Source organism: Microcaecilia unicolor, chromosome 2 (genome assembly GCF_901765095.1).
Source record: "Microcaecilia unicolor chromosome 2, aMicUni1.1, whole genome shotgun sequence".
NCBI classification, from domain to species: domain Eukaryota; kingdom Metazoa; phylum Chordata; class Amphibia; order Gymnophiona; family Siphonopidae; genus Microcaecilia; species Microcaecilia unicolor.
In genome coordinates, this window is record NC_044032.1 from 631,333,826 (window position 1) to 631,356,967 (window position 23,142).

Sequence of the window (23,142 nt, forward strand, 5' to 3'; positions counted from 1 at the left end):
TGCAGTTCGCACCTTTCTTTTTTTTTTTTTTTTTTCATTTCTTTAAACTGCCGCTGCCAAAACGCAAGAAAATGGAGGAAATTAAATCTGACGAGAAAAATCGCTGTTTAAAGTCACAGACACTGAATTATTTTCTTCTGTTTTTTTTTTTTTTTTTTTTTAATAACCCCTCAATCATAATAAAACACTGGAGCTGCCTGCTCGTTAGAAGTCTGGGGAAAGAAAGGCTGCTTCTTTGAATTTCCTTTTATTTGATTTAATTCTTTTAAAGCAGCTACCTGTTAAAAGTGGCTGCCTCTCCCAAAGACGGTACACCTTTCCAGAGAAAGGGACGGCCCTTCCCTGCTAAGCCAGGGAGATGGGGAGGAAGGGGGGTGGACTCGAGACACCCGAGTTTAACACCCCCGAGGCTGTCAAAGAAAGAAGAGAAAGGAAACCCTGTCAAGCCTCTAAATAAGATTCCAGGCACAGAAGAATTATCACAAATATCTGTAATATCTAAAGAGAAAAGGAGAGAGACTATTGGGCTCACTTCCTACCTGCTGGGAGACTGAGAAAATACTGGGGCTAAGGTCACATGGCCAGGGCTCCTATTGGCTCTCTAGAGTCAGAGTTTTTTCTCAGTCTCCACCTGCTGGTAGGCGAGCACAACCCATCAGTCCAATCCTGGTCCGGTCCGGAGGGACGCTAAGGAAGTCTTGATTTCATAAGAAATATACACGTTCCTTGATGCAGTGCTTGATGGAAGTTTCATCTGCAGCAACAACTACTAGTCATTTCAGATAAGCAGCTACCGAATTTGAAAAGCAAGACAATGCAGGCTTTGCCCTTATTTTTTTCTGGTAGAATAGCTCAGGCTCTTTCAAGTTGGTTGGGGATGAGTTAAAGATAGTAATATGTATATTTTGGCAGGAAAAAGCAGCACACAAGCTAGAAGCGCTAATACTGAAACTCACTAAATGTTGTTCCTATAAATATCAACCATGCAGTATCACTCAAAATCCAATTCACTACTTCAAAAAAGTTGAAAGAAAAAGACCTCTGCAGTCCAACTTAATACTCCTTAGCTCAAAAACTGTTAAAGATAGAACATAATGCAAGCTATCACTAGTTAAAAAAAAAAAAAAAAAAAAACACCCTCCATTAAAAGGCTGAATTGTTGCCAAATTATATATATAAAAAAAAAAAAAATCAAAAAGAGTGACAACCGCAATAGCATCATACAGGAACAGAACTCAATTGAATATGTTAGCATCTCATATACAACAACCAACAATCAGATGCAATATAATTTTGCTGCACTTAACTTCAAAATATTTAATATTCATCAGATGCATAGCTGTTGAACCAAACCCGACAGAGAATTCCCGTTTCACCAATGCTGCTTCAGGGGAATCTACTTCAGCTCCACTGACCACAACAATCTTAAAAATAGCGGTAAGGGCACTTAAACACCAACATTTAAAACACCATAAGGCACTCCTCTTCCTCCAAGTCATCCTGACCAATCAACTGACAGATCAAAAAAATATTCCCACCTCCCTTCACTGTATAGCATTTGAGAACTGGGGAGATTATGGCAGACACCTTAGACAACATGAACAGAAATGGATATATATATTTTTTTAACCAGCTGATTATGAATGCACAAATAGAATGGTAAGCATTTTAACCAGTTCTTAATCCACAATAGGACATTACCTCCCTGGGGGATGCGCCGGGGTGTGTGTGTCGTGCTGCACCCTGGGGGGACGGATCACCGCTGCGCACCCCCCTCCCCCCCCCCGGGTGCAGTGGCGATCCGTCCTCCCAGGGTGCAGCACAACACACAGACACACACCCCGGCACATCAAGTGCCCCCTCTCCCCCCTCCCCCCCCCGGGTCATTCGGCTCCACTGGCTCCCTTTGCCCCGGAACAGGAAGTAACCTGTTCCGTGGCAAAGGGAGCAGGGAACCAGTGGGGCAGACAGGCACGTGGCTGCTCTCCACACCCTCCAGCAGCGTGCACCCGGGGCGGATCGCCCCCACCGCCCCGCCCTTGCTACACCACTGGTGTCAAACTTGATTTTAAAGATAAATTGCATATTACTAACAATAGCTCTGCAAGCTCATTTTTCAGTTCTCTGGGATGTATACTATTCAGTCCAGGCAATTTGCTACTCTTCAATTTGTCAAATTGCCCCATTATATCTTCCAGGTTTTACAGAGATTTGCTTCAGTTTCTCTGACTCATCACTACTGAATACCATTTCTACTACTAGTATGTCTCCCATATCTTCCTAGGTGAAGACTGAAACAAAGAATTAATTTAGTCTCTCCACTATGGTCGTGTCTTCCCTGAGTGTCCCTTTTACCCCTCAGTCATCTAGCGGTTCAACTGATTCATTTACCAGCTTCTCGCTTCTGATATACCTAACAAAGTTATTATGTGTTTTTGCCTCCAGCACAATATTCTTTTCAAAGTCTCTGTGCTTCCATGCCATTCTTTATGTTGCTTTCTATTATCTTCAGTTGGTTTCTTCTTCCATTTTCTGAAGCATGTTCTTTTTGCTCTAATAACTTCCTTCAACTCGCTTTTTAACCATGCCGGCTGTCGTTTGGCCTTCCTCCCACCTTTAATACGTGGAATATATCTGGTCTGGGCTTCCAGGATTGTATTTTTGAACATCATTCATGCCCAATGTACATTTTTGACCTTTGCAGCTGCTCCTTAAAGTTTATTTTTGACCATTTCCCTCATTTTATCATAGTTTCCTTTTTGAAAATTAAATGAAAACATATTGGATTTCCTGTATTTATTCCAGAAATATCAAATCTGATCATGCTATATAATCACTGTTATGAAGTGGTCCCAGCACCATTATCTCGTGCACCAGATCAAATGCTCCACTAAGGACTAGGTTTAGAATTGTTCCCCCTCTTGTTGGTTCCTGAACCAAATGCTCCAAAACGCAGTCCTTGATTTCATCTAGGAACTTTACCTCCCTAGAATGCCCTGATGTTACATTTATCTAGTCACCCATTATTATTGGGTTACTCAGTTTGTTAGCCTTCCTAAATTCTGATAACATTTCTGCATATGTCTATTCATCCTGGCTAGGTGGACGAATAGTACACTCCTATCACTAACCTTTTCCCCTTCACACATGGAATTTCTATCCATAGAGATTCCAAGGTGTGTTTTGTGTCCTGCAGAATTTTTAGTCTATTTGAGTCAAGGTCCTATTTAACCTATAATGCTACCCCCTCCACAAATTCAGCCCACTCTATTGCTGCAATATAATTTGCACCCTGGTATGACACTGTCCCATTTGTTATCTTCCTTTCACCAGGTCTCAGAGATGCCTATTATGTCTATCTTTTCATGTAGTACAATATATTCTAACTCTCTTTTCATGTAGTACAATATATTCTAACTCTCCCATCTTATTTCTTAGGCTTCTGGCTTTTGCAAATAGACATTTCAAACGATGTTTGTTACTCCTTCTTACAACTTGCTCAGCAGTTGAGGGTGATAATTTGCAATCTTTAAAATCTGCCTGCTCTGTACTTAAAGACACCTACACTTTGTCTACTGTGGTCCCTACTGCAACCTCACTATCGGGATGATCTATCTTCTCTTTTTTGGAGATATCTTTTAAAGATACCTTGTTCCGAAAAAGCGCTTTTGAGTGACTTGTCAGTCTTCTAGTTTAAAAGCTACTTTCTCCTTTTTATGTGTGACATTTATATCCTACATTATCCCAAAAAATTTGTGATTGCTACCAGAAATACTGTAAGAAGTTTGAGGTCCTTGATGGAAGCTGAGCACAAGAGCTCAAACACCCAGAGAAACAAATAAGAGATCCTACAAAGGGAAGGAAGGATGAAGCAAAGGGCTCAAATGTGCCACTCCCTTCAGAAAACGAGCTACCTCCCCATGCAAAGCCAGAGAGGTGCCCTTCACCTTTCCCCGAAAGCTGGAAAGAACCGTCACTTGGACCCTCAGGGAGCTCTAGGTGAGACCCTCCTCCAGGTCCTGCAACAGGAACCCCAAAATGTCAAGAATATGAGCCCCCCCCCCCCCCCAAGGGAAGTGCCCATTCCCCACACCAGGCCTAAAAACCTGCCAGACGTTGACATAAGCCAGGGATGTGAAGGTCTTCCTGGACCGCAGCAGGGTAGAAATCACTGTGGGAGAAAACCCACACTTCTCTAAGTGCCATCTTTCAATAGCCACACAGTAAACCAAAAAGGACCCAGATCGACACCTGGACAGAGAAAGAGTGTCACCTACCAGCAGGCACTGGAGATCCGCATATCAAAGTCTGAGGGACCAATCTGGTGCCACCAGCAAGACTAAATGAGAATGATGCATAATCCTAAGCAAATCAGCCCACCAGAGACCATGGAGGGAACATAGAGCAGCATCACTGCTGGCCAAGGCTGAACTAGGACATATACCAACTGAGAATCTGGGTCCCTCCGCTGACTGAAGAAGCACACTGCCTTTGCAATGGCTCACGAGACCATCAAGTCAAACCGAGGATGCCCCCAGCAGTCCACTATGAGCTGATGCCCCAGCTCCCAGTCTCTCATATCCAGAAGAGAGCGACTGAGAAAGTCCGCTTGCACAATGTCCTTGCCCACAATATGGACCACTGAAACAGCCTGCAGATGTGCTTCCACCCAGCGGCAGAGGCTTGCCGCTTCCAGAGCCACTGCCTGACTCTGGGTTCCGCCCTTCCTGTTGACGGAAGCGACTGCATTATCCGGCATCACACTGCTTTTCCCTTCCAGGAACAGCTGAAACTCCAGCAAAGCCAATCAGACTGCCCAGGTTACCAGGTGGTTGATGGACCAGGAGCCTCCTGGCTGCCCGAGATGCCCTGTGCTACTCAACCCAGTGAGTTCCCCAGCTGAGGAGATTCACATCCATGGTGACCAGAACCCGTGATCCCCCACCCCTCTCAATAGGCTCGCAGGACTGGCTCACCAGGCCAGACTCAGTCTGACCATGGGCGTGAAGTCCTGAGAGGCCAGACCCTACCGGGACATAGGACCCACTGCAGAGGGTACATATGAGCTATCATGTAAGGCACCACCTCCAGAGTCACCGCCATGAAGCCCCCGACCATGGGCTGCAGAAGCTTGCACAACCAGAGCTTCTGCGCCCGCAGCTTCTCTGCCCACTCCAGGAGAAACATCATCCCCTGGCATGTGTGGAATCAAAACTCCCAGGTACTCCATAGCCACTGAATCAAGTTCAATACCAAAAAACACCAACAAAGTCATAAGACCCTCACAGACTTTTCTTCAGCAAGAGGAATGTCCAAATCCTGAGCCACACCCCGGAAAGAAACCACTAAATGTTCCCACTTATCTGACCCCGCTATAACTGAGCGCATCCAAAAGTGCTGGAACCCGAGGCAAGTGTTGACCCATTTGAGGTCCAAGACAGGACAGAAGGAGCCACCTTTCTTTGGGACAACAAAATAAATGGAGTACCGTCCTCGGCTGTGCTCTGCTAGAGGAACAGGCTCCAACACCTTGAAAGTGAACAAGTGCTGCAGAGTGGATGGAACAGCCTGTTGCTTCCGAGCTGAACTTCAGTGCGAGGCCATGAATGTGTCTGACATTGGACAGTAACTCCAGAGAATACCCCTTGATGACCATCTCCAGGACCCACTAATTCAACATGATATGGGCCTACTTGTCCTGGAAGAGAGACAGCCTGCCTCTCACCGGCACCAACAAGGGGCCCGGTGCACTCTCATTGAGCAGAACGGGAGAGGAGGAGGGCGGTCAGTGGCTCCCCTGGAGGTGCCAGAAGGGCCGGCTCTTTTAGGGCAATGAAAGGAACCCTGCTTGAAGAACCTGCCCTGGCTACCCCCCCCCCCCCCCCCCGAGATGTAGAGCAGCAGGCGGGTCAAAACACCCCCAACTCTCTAGCTCACCCCTTAAAAGTGGAGGAATGCTGAGAGCCTTTCTGCCACAGCTCAGCTGGAGAGGCCATATCTCCCCCATATACACTTCACCAGCTTCATCAGGTCCTCTCGAAAAAGCAACTGCCCCCTAAAGGGCAGCTGAATCAACAGCTTTTTGGAAGTTGCATCCACCACCCAGTGGCAAAGCCACAACCACCAGTGTCCGACCACCGACATGGCCACTGAGTGGGAAGCCAAGCAGACCACATCAAATAGAATAGCTGCCAAAAAGGCTGTTCCTGACTCCAAGCAAGTCACTTCCAGGGACTCTGGGACCTGCTGCAACCACCGCAGCATTGTCCTTGCCACATAACTGCTACAATTGGCAGCCTGAATACTGGATGACCCCACAGAAAAAGCCAGGCAGATATGCTGCTTCACCTTCTTGTCATGGAGCTTCCTTCATAGCCAAGCCCCCTGGACCAGCATAGTAGTCACCGTGACCAGAGTGTCCACCTTAGGAAAAGACCAATACCTTTCAACCTCCTCCGGAGCAAAGGTATAAAGGTGATCCAGAGTCCTGGCACCTCTATGGGGACCATCTGGATTTTCCACTCCTCCATCATTATAAGGATAAGAGCCCTGTGCAGAGGAAAATGCTCATTGTTCCACATGTAGTGCACATGGAAGAAAATGGTATTTCCAGGGTCAGAAATATCTTTAAAAAATGCTTGCCATACAAAAGTTGAAAACACTTATGTGACAAAATGGTATTTCGTCTTCCTCCATTTGCAAACTTTTACATATCTGTTGGGGGACAGGGTGTGAAGAGACATAGTAAAGTATGTCTCCACCTACCCTCCTCTCCTCCTTCCTGTACACATTAATTGATTTGATTACTTTATTTTTGTCTATTAGATTGTAAGCTCTTTGAGCAGGGACTGTCTTTCTTCTATGTTTGTGCAGCGCTGCGTACGCCTTGTAGCGCTATAGAAATGCTAAATAGTAGTAGTAGTAAAGTATCTCTTGTTAGGATGACAAGGACTGTATCAGGTGTGCTTGTGTATGCATGTGTCTATGCATACAGACGGACAGACAAATGGATTGAGCCTTCCCAAGAGATGCTGTTGCTTGGGTAAAACATGGCTAAAATGAAAGAAATCCTTTCCCTAGTGTGCACTGTAATTATTACACATACTAGCATTTTCAAGGGCCCCACATTACCTGCTGGGTCTTTCTAAATTCCTCTAAAATCTTGGCAGCCATTTCATAATCTTCTAGCAAATGGTAAGCGATGGCATAGCCAATCCACGATGCTCGCTGTGCAGGTCTCAAATGAAGCAACTGGTACCTCGTTTCCTGAAAAATATATAAGATACAGAAGAGAATAAACCATATATCACTCAGATCTAGTACTCATCTGTTTTTGTGTTAACACTTTGATGCAATTGTGAAGTTTTAACAATTCAGCACGTTGAAAAACTAATGTCTATGGTTAGGCACAAATTTTGCCACATAGATCCAGTGATCTGGCTAACTAGCAGTAATTATTCACAGTTCTAAAAAATATGTTTTAATATATAATTCAGTCATTTTTAGTCTGCTTTTACTGAGCATAGTGCAAAGCAAATTACAATCATAAAAGAAAGTTACAACAATATTATGAGTCATATATTACAATAAATATAAAAACACATTCTGCCTATCCAGTCCGTCCATCCATGCCATCTGCTCTTATCATTCCCTTCGAGATCCTAGGTACTTGTCCCAAGCTGTCATGGTACTACAGCTATGAGCCTTGATTCAAGACCTGACTTTGGTTCAGGATTTAAAATGAGATAAAAACTTATTTGTTATCAATATTCTAATTGCCTTATCCCATCAATGTGATTGTTTTATATTGTTGCTTCATAATATTGAACAGCGCTATATTTTTGAATGGGGTACGGTGGCCCCTAATGGCCTCAAGCTCGAGGTAGAGTAGATGTAACATGATCACGTCATTAGAGGGGAGGAGTAACAGGTGATTTAAACCTCAGCCCTTAGTGCATCTGTATACAGCACTCTTGGGAGCGGGGTGACAAACCCTGACTTGGATCAAAGTCCCGATGGTAAGCAGCCTAGTTTTAGACTGAATAATCTATTTATATAAAACTCACCCTCAACGATCTGAAGACAGTGACGTCAGTGAAGCCAAGCCCTGACTTCCTTCAAAAAGGTTTAAAGGTAAATCGCTCTGGGCCCCACCCGAGGGCGGAGCAATGGCAGAACAACAAAGGGGTTGGCAGGGAGGGAGGGGAGGGAGGCAGGGGGTGGGAAATCGCTACAGGCCCCGCCCTCGAGGGCGCAGCAATGGCTGAACAAAGGGGTTGGCAGGGAGGGAGGGAGGCGGGAAATCGCTACGGGCCCCGCCCTCGCGTCAAACATCATGACGTTGAGGGCGGAGCAATGCCACAACAATGAAGGGGTTGGGGGGGGGGGGGTGTTGCCGACGAAAACCTTGCTAGCGCCTGTTCCATTTGTTCAGAAACGGGTCTCTTATTAGTGTGAGTATAAGTATATGATTGAAGTTTATATTACTAGTGCTTGTATTTGTATGTTTCTACATATATTACACAGATATCGGGTGTTAGTTCCTCCTGATGAAGGAAAACTTCTGAAATGTGGTCTCGCATATTTGAAATGCGGTCTCGCACAGAGAAATTGGAGAGGAAGAAGAATATCAGCTGGCTTTAAAAGATCTTAAAAGATTCTTCAATGAGGAGTGAATGTTTGTGGCTTGTGCCCCTCATTAGCCTTTCTCGTGCTGCGGGGTTCTGCAGGGCACACAGGCTCTAACTGCTTTTCAGCACAGCACAGCTATCTGGGCTTACAAAGACGTTTTTGAACTTTGAGCCTAATGAATTGAACTGACAGATGAGCATAAACATTAGCAAGCAATTTAAGATGTGCTTAATAAGGATGCCTGACATAGATTTGGAGGCACTGATTTGAAATGGTTTGATATAAGGAATTGAAATAATTGATGATCTGCTGTTTTATGTTAGAATGTGTATGTAAAAGCGAAACGGTGGATCAAATCAGTAGATGATAAAGAGCACTGTGTTGCTGTGTGTGAATGCGACGTGAGAATGTGAGTTTCGAGGTTAGAGGTAATAAACAGGCACATGTAATATAATAAAGAAATAAGTTTAAGATGTTTAAGGTGTAAGGAGTAAACGAATCTGGAGTGAGTACTCTGGTAATAAAGAAGTAGAAAAAGAGTTTTATATTGTAAGCCACATTGAGCCTGCAAATAGGTGGGAAAATGTGGGATATAAATGCAGCAAATAAAATAAATAAAATAAATACGCCTGTAACTCTGACTTGAACTCCAGTGTTGAAACACTGCAGAACAAACAGAAAACCACAAGGGTGGGGGTCTGACAGAGTTGTATTGGCAATATGGTGGTAACATATGTTCAAAAATACAGAACTCATGATCTGTTGTGACACCTCAAGCAACAGAATGAGGAACGGGCCTGGGTGGGAAAGAACAGAGTAACATCGTTTAGCAACAGTGTGGTTACAGGTGTTCGTGGAAAACAACAAAGATGGCTTCTTAGGGACTTTCCAGTAAAATACTAACCACTTCATTACCATAGCCAATCAGTGTTAACTATGACTAACACAGATCCAATCAGGTGTGCTTACTGTCATATTACCCATATCCTGAATGGATATATAAAAATGAGTGTACTTCCTACTTCAAGCCGGAGAGACAGCCACAGATCTGTCCTCTCCTATGAGAAACCAATCTGAATTGGCAAGTTATCCCATTGCTTTCTCATACGTAACTTTGAGTCTTTCATATCTACTAATTGACTGAGTAGTAAAACAAAACATTAAAGACTCAGGCCCAGAAAACACCCATGTGTAGCTGGGGTGCTATATTCCCATAATCAATTGATTGTACATGTTGCTTGTGTATTCTTTGGAGTCCCAGATATAAAAGTAATTTCATGTAGAAATATTCTTATTCTTGAATAAACTTAAAAGCTAATTTCTCATATCCACTATTTCCTCCTGATTACTGTCCTCTGAATTATTTTTGAGAGAGAGTGCACATCTCTAGTGATTTAGGAGTCTAGATATACGAGGGAAATACATAGAAGCAGCCTGGGGTGATTTGTTCATCTCTGGCTAGTGGTATGACCACTGTCCAGGGGAAGATAAATACACCCTAAAATATACACCACCTACCTGGGGTTACCCCATGGTCACTTAGAGGGTCTATCCCCAGCACAGCCGAGGTTTGCCTACACCTGCCACTTGTATTCTACACTAGCACTCCCACCAACTAGGTTACAACCACCTATGGGCAAGTCTCCTGCTCTCAAATTATCCCCAGTGATTTCTAGGTTACTGGAGCCACACTCCCAGTGGTCCCACAATTCCCAGAAAGCACTCACAGACCCAACACATGAACCACCAGGATTCTTTATCAGACAAGCAGGGTGAACAATTATGTTTATTCTCTTAAAAATATTGAGCAGTGGAACAAAATAGTGTAAATATAAAACAACAGGTAACTGAAATATGGATCAATTATAACACTAACTAAACATCTGTATACTGCCTAAACAGTATCTGGGAAGATCAGGACATATAATTCACTGAGCCTCAGCAAAAAGATGTCTCTCTCTTTTCTCCCGGGCTAAGACTGAAGCAACAGCCAGCAACAACTGCTGGGTAATTTCAAACTCCAGGTAAATCAGACCACAGTCAACAAGTTTTAAAAGTATACTGCTCACAGTACTGTACATTCACTTCTTCACTAAGTGAAACTAAAAGAGGGCATGCACTTTTCTATAACAGCTTTAACATAAAACATGCACCACCTGTTAGCCAAACTACAGAAATGTACTAAAAGAGTTAATAAAGGCAATTTTACAGGTTTAAAAAACACTGTTGTCAGAGTTGTCAGCTATCGTTGTCTAGAGTTGGTCCCAGGGTCCAGTTCACAGAGGCAGTGGGTTCCCAAAGAAAAAGCAATCCACACGGATTTGGATATATAAAGAGGCATATTTTCAAAGCACTTTGGGAGGCTAAGTTCCATAGGTTTCTATGGAACTTTGGGAGGCTAAGTGCTTTGAAAATAAGCCTCAAAGTATATTATATTTGTAGATATGTATAGGTTCACAGCATTTAGTACAGGTAACTGGTATAGGCCTGTATCTGTGTGTGTTTAAGGAAGAGAAAGAAAGAAGTAGTGTATGCAGAGCCCGGTGTGCTCTGCTTGCAGGGAGAGAGGGCAGAGATGCCCCCGGACAGAGAGCAGTGCCCTGGACAGAGAAAGGGGGGGGGGGAGCAGTAGGCCCCAAGCAGAGCTCTGTGCTCTGCTGCACCGAGAAAGACAAGAGAGAGAGCCCTAGTGCCCTCATGAGCTCTGCTTTATACCTAATAAGAACTGAGAGGGAACAGGAGCAGAGAGAGATCAAAAACTTCTCTCTTTCCCAGTTATTTCCTTTACAGAACTCCAGATACTTTCTGAAGTCAGGAAAGGTGACAACTTTCACAGGTTGTCCTGTTTGAAATCCCTAGTGATGGAGCCTCTATGTCTGGCTTTGGTTGCTCTGAAGCCCTGCTCCCAGATGGAACAAAAGGTATGTTAACCAGGAGTAATTGAGAAACCAAAGGGCTATCAGGCCTCTCTGAGCACCATTTGGTCCATTTCATCCTCAATGGCTCCTGAAGGGGAGAGGGGAGAGTTTATCAGAGGTCAGAAGCTGGTTTAATATTATGTATAAGTATGTCCAGCAATAATTTTGACCTCCCGCAATCCTGACAAGAGTCACCGAAAAAATAGCCACAGCAAAATCCAAACAACTCAGAGGAGGTCCTGTATGACACAAGAAGTCCAGCACACGTGTGGTAGTATTACTTTAAAGCGTATTATTTATTTATTTTTACTTATTTATTTGGATTTTGCTCACACCTTTTTCATTAGTAGCTCAAGGTGAGTTACATTCAGGTACACTTGATATTTCTCTGTCCCAGGTGGGCTCACAATCTCTGTTTGTACCTGAGGCAATGGAGGGTTAAGTGACTTGCCCAAGATCAAAGCTGCAGCAGTGGGATTTGAACCTCTGGATTTCAAGACCAGTGCTCTAACCACTAGGCCTATACTCCGTTAAGTATACTTCTGAATTTCTTTCAAGTAGAGCAATGTTGAGGTTGTGTGGGAAGGAGGAAAGTTGGTATAGTGGGTTGGGTTTGCTTGAGAGGAGTTGATTTAAAACAAATATTACTGATGTTTTGCTTCCTATAGCCAATTGAATTTCAAATTGTGACTGCTGCGCTATTATCACTAAGTTTTATATTGTCAGTAAAGATGGTTTTTCAATAAATCTATTAAATTTTAAGGGTATACATGGCCAATAAAAAGGTCTGTTTATGCTCATTTAATTTTTCCCATTGAGGCACTTTTTCGTGTTTGTTTTATTCTATATTTAGGTGACAACTTAAATCATAGGTACATGTGCATAAAATCCATTTGCATGCACTTTAAAAAATGTAGATGCCCAAACAAACCAAATGCACACCCATGAATACACACCCCTATCAAATTTCTCTCTTGCCTAACCATACATTTATAGACAAGTTACAACATACCATATTAAACTAGAGAAGCTTTTCCCACACAGATGATGTCACCCAGATGTGAGGACTCATCTTGCCCTTGGTGAAATGTCCTTATCTTAGCTCTCCAAGCCTACTTTTCACTACTGTACTAGCCACCAGTATTTAATTTATCCTACCAATCTACATACCCTGTAACCCTCAAGGTCCCTCATCTGAATCTGTAGCAGAGACAGGTCCCTGAGGATCTGAAGATTATCTTTGTCCCATTTCAGTGCATTTCTGTAGCATTTGATAGCTTCATCATACTTCTTATCTGACCTCTGAAGAAGGCCATAGACATGCCAGCCTGGAAAATTTTGTTAAGGATACCATGCCAACTGAAGGAAAATGAAAAAAAAAACCAAAACAAATGTGTTCAAATGCCCACAAAGCTAAATATTTCCTTTAGTTCCACATACTGCAATAGCCTATTTAATTTAATATGAAGTGAAAGGTTTTCAGAATTCAATAAACTAGATCACACACATAACAAACGATCTATGAACAGTAAGGAGCTGCTGAAAATTTACTTAAAACGAATAAGAGCAATGTGATTGAATCTAGTTCCTTTGAAATATAAATGTTCTGAAATGTTCTGAAAAAAAAAAATCATTGCTAGATGTCTACAAGCTCTTCTAACTGCAGACCATTTACAAATTTATGTTTTGTTTTTTTTAAAAAACAAAGGTAATTTAAATTGATTCTGTTGAATGTGCTAAGATTTTAAATCCCCAGTAATCATGATTTTGATCAGGACATAGTTGTGGTATGCCTTCCTTAGGCCCAGATAATCAAAAGTAAACACGGGCTAGAGGCCACTATCGCTGGATTAGTGCCTGCGTTTGCCTACGTTGCAGGATCAGAGCCGGTGAGCATGTGTAACAACGAGCTCACCGACTCTGAATGCTAATAGCATGCAAATGTATGCTAAACAGGGACATTAGTATTCTTCCACAATGCTCAGCGGGCAGTGCGCCAAACTAGGACGTTGCTACTACTGTAAACCCTATGCTAGCTCAGAGCTGGCATTAGGGTTTACAGAGCATTGGGGAGGAATAGGGAGCTCTGTCCAGCATGCTTCTGCATGCTAGCAGACTCCCCTATCCCCCTCCCCCCGAACAGAAGAGCTGTAGCCTTCCCCCCAGCAAAAGACCTGACCCCCCTGACAGAAAAGGGCTGGAGGGCAGTGGACCTCCAGGCCCTATCTAGTAGTCTAGCACCCCGAACCTCCCACCGTACCTTTACATGATAAAGGATGGAGTACCACTACCTCCTCCAAAACGGCGGCACTCGTCCCAGTGCATCAAGGGTACTGGGGGGGGGGAGGGTGTCGGGGCTCCTGAGGGGGGGGAAGAGGTCAGGTTTCTTTTGGGGGTTCATGGGGGGAGACACTAAACCACCAGGGTCTCTGTCTGAGGAGGTAGTTGGGTGGGCTGGAGGTCCACCAGACCTCTAAAACACATTGGTGTTTGACAGGCCCAGGCTTTTTTTTTTTTTTTTTTTTGACAGCGCAGACCTGTCAAACAGCCTCTGCGGAGACATGCCCAGGCACAATCCCTACTCACAGAAGTACCCCTATGATCAGCGCTAATAGCATGCCTAAATTTGCATGCTATTAGCATCATAGGAGCGTTATTGCCCCGCGCTGTTCCGATGCTAATTTTAGAGCGCTGTTTGGAACAGTGCAGGGCTTCTGATCATCAGGCTGTTAGTGAAGTCCATAGTATTCTAGATGGTAGCCAAATAGATTTAGATGCATCTTTAGATTTGGCCTTTGCATTTCACTTGGTTGACCATCAGCTCCTCTGGGCTCAATTGAAAATCGGTATGTTTTGCTGATGTTGTTTGAAGCAGTTTAGTTCATTTCCTTCAGATCATTCTTTTGTTGTCTCAGTAGCCAATTAGTATCTAATGTTTAGCCACCGACTTGTAGGGGAGCCACTGAGCTCAGCTCAGCTGTGTCACCTATTTTATTTAAGGTTCTTCTACTACACGTATGCAGCACTGTACACAAAAAGGTAAGCGACAGTCGCTGCTTGACAAAGCTTACAATCTATTCAAAAGAAACAAGACAAATAAGGGATTGGGACAGGCACTGACAAATTTTCTTAGGATCTAGAATCCAAACCAAGAATCTAGGAGCCAAGACTTGCAACAATACCCACTGGTGACAGTTATAAAGGAATTTGCAATCACTGTTTATGAATATAGTAACATAGTAGATGACGGCAGAAAGAGACCTGCATGGTCCATCCAGTCTGCCCAACAAGATAAACTCATATGTGCTACTTTTTGTGTATACCTTACCTTGATTTGTATCTGCCATTTTCAGGGCATAGACCGTAGAAGTCTTGCCCAGCACTAGCCCCGCCTCCCTCCACCAGCTCTGCCACCCAATCTCGGCTAAGCTTCTGAGGATCCATTCCTTCTGAACAGGATATGAAGATGATGTACTCCTGGTGGCAAGTGTTTTACCTCTGACCTTACTTTAGATCTTATTACATTGCAGGATTTTCTCGAAGCAGTGTTTTAAAAGGAGGGACAAAATGTTAATTGATCCGAGGCTTACTAAGTTTCTTTGAGGTGGGAATCAGCTAGATTTTGTCTTAATTTACTGTCCAGCGTGGTCAGATGGGGAGGATTGGCACTGGCTGCATTGGATCTTTATGGTAAGGCTTGTCGTATGTGGCAGATACGCGATTAGCTTCAAAATACTCAATAATACACTGCATTGGAATGTGAGATGGAGCTTTTATCCCCTCTAGTTATGTTCTTCACGTACATGCTAAGGACCTATCTTGGAGATTTAGGTGGAAACTTAGCAGACTGAGGGCGGGTCTGGGGTTGGTTGCGTAAACCTAACCAGGTTAATCAATGTATCACAGGGTGGTTACCTCTCAGGGGGAATACCACACTTCTGGGGGGAAGGGGGGCTACTAGTAAAGTGTTTCAATTACGGGCACAAGGTAGAACAACATGTGAATGCTAACCTTAAGGAAGAAATGTATAAATTTGCTTTTCGAGCTTATATAGCGCCTGTTAGAGCTGTAAAGATGGGCCTTGCCTCTAATGATCATTGTATAAAGTGTGGCGAGCAGGGGGCTACACTGGGGAATGTATTTTGTGCTTATGAAGCCATCCAACAATTTTAGGAGCTTTATACAATTAAACTCTTATATAAGCAACTTCCATTTAGACCTCAGTTTTTTCTGTTTCACGATTGTTCAGCTATTCGATGTCCCTCTGCTGCACCAGAAAGCAATTATTTTATGCTATTTGTTTCTTCTAGCTCAGAAATGTATACTTCTCCAATGGCAGAGTAACATCCTGCCAACTATGACACAATGGCTGAATATGGTTTATGCAATGATGGTTCTTGAAAGGCACAGAGCATGTTGGCAAGATGCTGGCTGCTGGACTAAGTTTTAAAAAAAACCGGGAGCCAATTTGGAGTGGGATGTCACATAGGGCGCACAGCTGGATTCTCAATTATTACCTCAGAAGGCCTCTTGTTATTTGTTTGCTTGTCAGATCTGGTTCTGGGTATAACACCATGACAATAAGACCCATTATTGCGATGTTCTTGATAGAGGGAGGGACTAGGGTAAGGTTAAAGGGAAGGGATAGAGTTAATAATGGAAACTGAACAAATTTAGCTTTTCAATCTCATTGGTGTAAGACTTGGCAGTATGTCTATTATTGTTACCTTTTAGACTGTGTTCTTGGATTTTGATGTGGTGTCCTATACTTTCAGTTCTTAATAAAAATTATATTAAAAGAAAAAAAAAAAAAAAAAAGACGCTAGTGAACAATCAGTTAGTGTTAAACATTTCCAAGACTCGTGTGCTTCCTGCAAGCCAAAATGCACTACCATGGGGTGTACTTAGGTGTCCTACAGTACTTCAGGCATTTGTGCACGCTTCCCCGGCGCTGAAAAAATATTTTGTATTTGGGGGCAGAGAGTAGGCACGCTCAGCGCTAATCAGTTAGTGCAGTGACATTGCTGTATACCACACGAGCCCTCTCCACCTACTAAATGTGTCTTGGTAAGGGCTCACACGCTAATTTAGGAATTAGCACCTGGCCATTAATGGGAAAAATACCCATGCGCTAATCATAGCGCAAGGCCCCTCTTAGTGCAACTTAGCAAGACAGCCCCATAGCAACATAGTAGATGAAGGAAGATAAAGATCTGTACGGTCCATCCAGTCTGCTCAACAAGATAAATTCACAGCATACCATATGATATGGTACTGCATATGCATACTTGATCTTGGTTTGTCCTTGCCACTTTCAGGGCATAGACAATAGAAATCTGCCATGCACTGGCCTTGTTCAACTACTGAAGCTGAATCTGTCCAGCCATGATCAAGGCAGAGACTGTAGAAGTCTGCCCAGGACTGGCCTTGCTTCTTAATTACTGGTGTTGCCATCTAATTCCAATAAGCTTGTTTGGTTCCATGGCTTCAATACAGGATTCCATTGTGCTTATCCCATGCATTTTTGAATTCCATTACCATTTTCATCTCCACCAACTCCTGTAGGAGGACATTCCAGGCATCTACCACCCTCTTCGTGAAAAAGTACTTCCTGATGTTATTCCTAAGTCAGCCCCCCCCCCCCCCCCCGAAATCTAAATTCATGTTCTCTATCACCTTTCCGTCTCTGGAAAGATTTGTTTATAGATTAATAGCTTTTAAATATTTTAATGTTTGTATATCACCCGTCTCTCCTTTCCTCCAGGGCATACATATATTCAGGTCATCAAGTTCCTCCCTCATACATCTTGTGTCACAAACCCCATATCATTTTCTTCACTATTCTCTGAACCACCAAGTCTTTTTACACCCTTAGCAAGATACAGCCTCCAAAACTGAACACAATATCCCAAGAAGGGCCTCACCACGACATATAGAGCAACATCAACTCTTCCTTTCTTCTGCTGCTTACATCCCTCTTCATGCAGCCTAGCATTCTTCTGGCTGTGGCCACCACCTTAGCGCATTGTTTTGTCACCTCTTTTGTATTTCTGTTCCCCAAGCGCATCATTCTGCACTGCTTGGCATTAGATTTTAACTTTCAAAACTCTATAAAGAAACCTACAGTCACATATCTAACCAACACTTAAAGGTCTGCTTTATATCAAAAGTCTTTTAAATTATGGTGTCAGAGCAGTGTGGCAAATTTTCTCCATAGAGGCCAACCTCAAGCAGCTTACTGATGCTGCCATAGCTCTGACATTATAAAGTTGTGACATGACCCTCAAGAGTCAAGCTTGTCTGGGCATAAATGGAAGCAATATAGTCCGCCAGCCAACTGAAAACAGTACATTTGTTGATGGCAACCCCCAATCTTTAAAAGCAAACAAAAATAAACAAACAAAAACAAACACACACACCTAATCAAAAAGTTGAGTGGACTTTCTCAGGGCTTGTGTCCACTCTAAGCAAATGTCCAAGGCTCTCTTGCAATCCAATCTATGCACTGCACTTACATCTTTGTGAGTGCAAGGCTTGTGAAAAAACACTGGCAAGCACTGACAGGATGATAGACTGATTCAGACTGAAATCCAAAACTATATTAGCAAGAAACTTAGGATGGGTATGCAGAACTACCATGTTGTAAAACGTTTTATAAGGTGGACCAATTACTACAGCTTGGAACTCACTCTGCATGCTGCAGTTACTGTCACCAAAAACAGGGCCTTCTGGAACAGGTACTTCAGGTTTCAGGTGATCAGTGGCTCAAAAGGAGCATTCATCAGCTGGGTTAAGTCAATGTTAAGGTCCTACGGCACTGCGGGAGGCTCAATGGGTGTCTTCAGTTGAAGCAAGCCCCGCATAAAACAAACTAGACTACAGAGATGTTTTACCTTCTACATCAGGGGTTCTTAACCAGTTGTACTCGCAGCCCCAAGGATTGCAGGAAGAGGTCACACAGAGTGTGGAGAAGGGTCTTGGCATCTAAGACAATTTATTCAAACCTTCTAGACAGAGTGAAGGCAGTTATTAGGAAAGTTATTGGTAGTCTGTGTACCACTATAAATTTAGCGATGCTAGCAGTTATCACTGTTAGCAGCTAACAATTAGCAACATATGCAGTTGTTAGTAATCACAAATGGACATGCACTCTAGGAAGGGATGCAAAGATTTCACTGGTCAATTAAAGGGGTGCAGGAACCAAAAAATCTTAAGAACCCCTGTTCTATAAAATGGTGTACCCTGTCAGAGTTGGTTTTCCAAACTGACTCATACAGATGTACAAAGCATTCTAGTAGTATTTGTGTTGGGCAAGAAAAAAAGGTTAAGGGCCTTTCCGTAACACCAGACAGCAATCCTCCTCCATTTAAACAGCAAGAATTTCTAGTGGAATCTCTCCTGGAATCCAGCATCACCTGCAAAATGTTGTCAGGCAAAGTCACTGAAGACATAGCTACCCTCTCAATATCTAAGTTGTTAAGGCAAGGGATGCAAAAGTCCCCTGAGAACTTGCATGTTCAGCACTAGGAGAAGTCCCCAACTTTACGGACTCTCTTACAAAAAAGTTCCAGTGGGAACCACAATTGTTTTGGCCAGAAGAGGGCTATGAGAATCATGGTTCCTGGGTCCCATCCGAATTTCAGGAGAGTTTTTGCTAAAAGAGGAGCTGGAGGATATGTGTACAGCAGACACTCACCCCATTCTAAGAGGAAAGTATCCAAGGCTAGTTTGTCATGTGTCCCTATCCTGGAACAGAACCGAGACACTTTCCTGTTCCTAGGAGTGACAAAGATCTAGTGAGGGGGGGGGGGGGGTGCCCCAATCTCAAAAAAATCTTCTGAACACTCCCTGATCCAGGGGCTATTTATGTGAATGAAGTATACAACTCAGCTTGTCTGCTAGACAGTTATCCCTGCCTGCCAGGTATGTAGCCCAGAGGATCATCCTGTGAAAAATGGCCCAATTCCACATTCTGGCAGTCTCTCAAAACAGAAGGCTGAACCCTGCTCGCTAATGTTCCTGATTGTTGGTTTCAATCAATACATTTTGTTGACTGATTTCCAAAAGCCCTTGCAGTTTTCAAGACTGCTCTCAGTTCCAGGACAGTTAACTGATGGAAGTTTCTCCAGGGAGGCCCATAATGCCCGAGAGTGAAACATCTACATGTGCTCCCCAGTCTAGTTTAGATACATCTGTCATAAATAATGTTTGAAATGGTATGATTTGGAAGAAGACACCCTCTGCCAGGTTAGATTGAATTGTCCACCAGATTACAAAATCCCAGAGGGGTGTGGTGACATGTAGTTTCAGAGCTTGTGTGTGGTCTGTGTCCACTGCATGCTCACTGTCAACTGCACTTGTCAATTTTGAGATATGCCAGTGGAGTTACAGGTAGTGTTGAGGCCACATTGCCCAACATACTCAATATGTTCCATGCTATCGTCTGATGATTCATCTGGATTTCTTGCAAAATGAACACTAGATTAGCAATCCTTTATTGTAACAAAAAGGCTTTTGCCCCAAATCGAGTCTAGAAGAGCTCCTATGACAGGTTTAATTGAAATTTGGGGTGCCTTATGATGAAACCTAGTAATTTCAGCACCCGGAGGGTTGCACATACTGATCCTTCTGATTCTTCTCCAAATGTGCTCTTGACCAGCCAATCATCCAAACAGGAAAACATGCACCCCCAGTCTATATAGATATGCTGCTACGATAAAGCACTTTATGAATATCAGAGGAGCTGATGCAAGGCCAAAAACAAGCAGATATGACAGATACTTTCTGCGACTCAGATGTCCTGTTATGCAGGCATAAGTACCCTTTAAGTCCAAAGAACATAACCAGTCTCTTCCTTGAAAAAAAGGAATAAGGTATCCAGAGAAATCTTCTTGAACTTCTCTCTTACTAGAAACTTGATTAGGGCCCTTATATCTAGGATGGGACGGAATCCCTCACTCATCATTGTGGTTAGGAGTAGTATCCCTTCCTTCTTTCCCCTGAAGAGCTCCCTAGTATTTCCTGATGAAGAGAGATTCTCCAAGATATGCACAATGGACAATTTAGAATATTGTTTAGATCTATTTGAAACAGCATCAATCAGGCTATCTTTAAAACCCACTGATTAGAAGCTATAAGGAGCCATAGGCTTGAAAAAAAAACAAAAACCTGAACCTCCTTCCCACTGGTAGGACATCCAACACCAATACTGGAACATAGGAACATCCAAGTGTTGCCATACTGGGACAGACCGGAAGTCCAGCCCGGTATCCTGTTTCCAACAGTGGCCAATCCAGGTCACAAGTACCTGGCAAGATCCCAGAACAGAAAAAACAGATTTTATGCTGTTTAACCTAGAAATAAGTGGTGGACCTCTCTTTTAGGAAGTTATCCAAACCTTTTTTTAAATCCCGTTAACTGCTTTTACCAGATTCTCTGGCAACGAATTCCAGAGTTCAATTACAAGTTGAGTGAAGAAATTTTCTCCGGTTTTAAATTTACTATGTACTTAGTAGCTTCATTGCATACCCCCTAGTCCTAGTATATTTGGGAAAACAAGCAATTCAAGTCTACCTGCTCCACTCCACTCGTTAATTTTATAGATCTCCATCATCTCTCAACCGTCTCTTCTCCAAGCTGAAGAACCCTAGCTGCTTTAGCTTTCGTCACTGGGAAGTCATCCCATCCCCTTTATCATTTTCTTTGCCCTTCTCTGTACCTTTTCTAATTCTGCTATCTTTTTTCAGATGTGGTGACCAGAATTGCAAACAGTATTCAAGGTGTAGTCACACAATGGAGAGATACAAAAGCATCATAACATTTTCATTTTTGTTTTCCATTCCTTTCCCAATAATTCCTAACATTCTATTTGCTTTATTTTTTTAGCTGTGGTTGCACACTGAGCAGAGGGTTTCAAAGTATCAACAACTATGACACCTAGATCATTTTCCTGGACAGTCACTCTTAATGTGGAACCTTGAATCACGTGGCTATAGTTTGGCTTCCTCTTTCTCACATGCATCACTTTGCACTTGCTCACATTAAATGTCATCTGTCATTTGGATGCCCAGTCTCGTAAGGTTCTTGTGCAATTTTTTCACAAACCTCTTGCGATTTAACAATATTGAATAACTTCATATCATCAACAAATTAATTACCTCGTGAACCCTGTCTTGTTTGGGAAGAACGTGAGGAAGCAGAGTACCTAGGTTTTTGAGAAGTAATAGAACCCCATTTGCCATCCAGTCTGATACCTCCTGGAAGAGGATGCTGGGCAAAAAGTGGGCCTGGACAGGTTCTGCTTAGTGAAGGTAGCAGACTCTTGAACTTCATCTCCAAACAGATTCTATTCAAGGCTTGACTGATCAGCAAGCTCTTTATGCATATTGTATCTCAGGTCTGAGGCCCAGAGTCACATGAGTTTCCAGGCGCCAATACCCATAACAATAGCTCTCAATTGCATATCAAAAATATAATTACAGCTGCCCAGGTCTTGCCATATCTGAGTAAATGGAACTGATATTTCAGCCATCGTGCTGTGAGGTCTGAAGTTTGTCTTTATATAGTGGGTTCTCAAACAAGATTAGTTGGGGTTTGAGCTGGGCAGTTTCACTAGAGCAATGTTTTATTTATTTATTTATTTTTAATTCTGTAAGGCAGAAAAATGGTACAATTTAAACTCGGAAAGGTGGGAGATTTTGGTGAGAAATTGATGCAGAAAAGTCTGCTTGTTAAAAATTTGAATTTAAACAGGAAAACTGAGCCAGGAAAGTTTATTGGTCACAAATTTTGACTTGTCAGGAAAACTGAAGTAGGAAAGTCTGTCCGAACGGTTCTAACTCGGGAGGAGGGAGGATTCTGTAGGTCACATTCTGAAACTCGAGGGAGGAGACAGGTATTTGTCCTCAGCACCAGTCTTTTTTGTGCTAAACCTCCTTTAAATGAGTAGTTGTCATGCTTTGTTTAAGATTAGCCCTTTGTCTCCATTGTGGTTATGTTGGTATCTCCTATCTTCAAGATCTTTGAGCCCTCAAATCTAATTGTATACCCAGTTATTTTCTCATGGAAGGCTACAGCTGATTTTTCCTGTTACTGTGTCTCATATGCTGTTTCAAGCCTTTCCTTTACTGTGAGGTTGGTTTCACCAATGTACAATTGGCTACAACTTAATGGGATTTCACAAACTCCAGGGGTTTAGAGCCTAGTCAATCCTTCACATGTGTGAATATGGTATGTGCACCTCAATTTTTGAAAACTCCAACTGGGAGCCTGAGATCTTCATTCAAGGCCTTCACAGGAGAGAGTAAGAAAAATAAAGGAAGCTTGAACACAGCCCAAAACTTATCTAAAGCACTATCAGGAGAAGTACCGCGCAACAATGACAGGAAATAAAATCTACAAAAAGGAATTTTAAAGGCCCCCATGAACATCAGTGATGTGCAACTGACCTGCTCCACAGAAAGACATACAACAGCAGATGACAAAAAAGTATGTACATGCACAGTGAAGTAGCCCAAAAGCTTTCTTTCTGTTTCACCAAGTTGAAGTAGCTTCCCACACAGGTTCCATCATGATATCACCTATACTGTAAGGA

The 23,142-nt window shown here is 43.0% G+C and overlaps 1 protein-coding gene across 1 annotated transcript in view; it reads right to left on the reverse strand.

Annotated features, from left to right (window-relative positions):
- Positions 1 to 23,142, reverse strand: part of NAA15 (N(alpha)-acetyltransferase 15, NatA auxiliary subunit) — a 227,765-nt gene that overhangs the window by 124,802 nt on the left and 79,821 nt on the right. Inside the window, exons 4-5 of the mRNA XM_030191710.1 lie at positions 12,720 to 12,877; positions 7,132 to 7,266 (exon numbers count right to left, since the gene is read on the reverse strand). Of these exons, the coding sequence (XP_030047570.1) occupies positions 7,132 to 7,266; positions 12,720 to 12,877 (293 nt within the window). The remainder of the gene's footprint in view (positions 1 to 7,131; positions 7,267 to 12,719; positions 12,878 to 23,142) is intronic.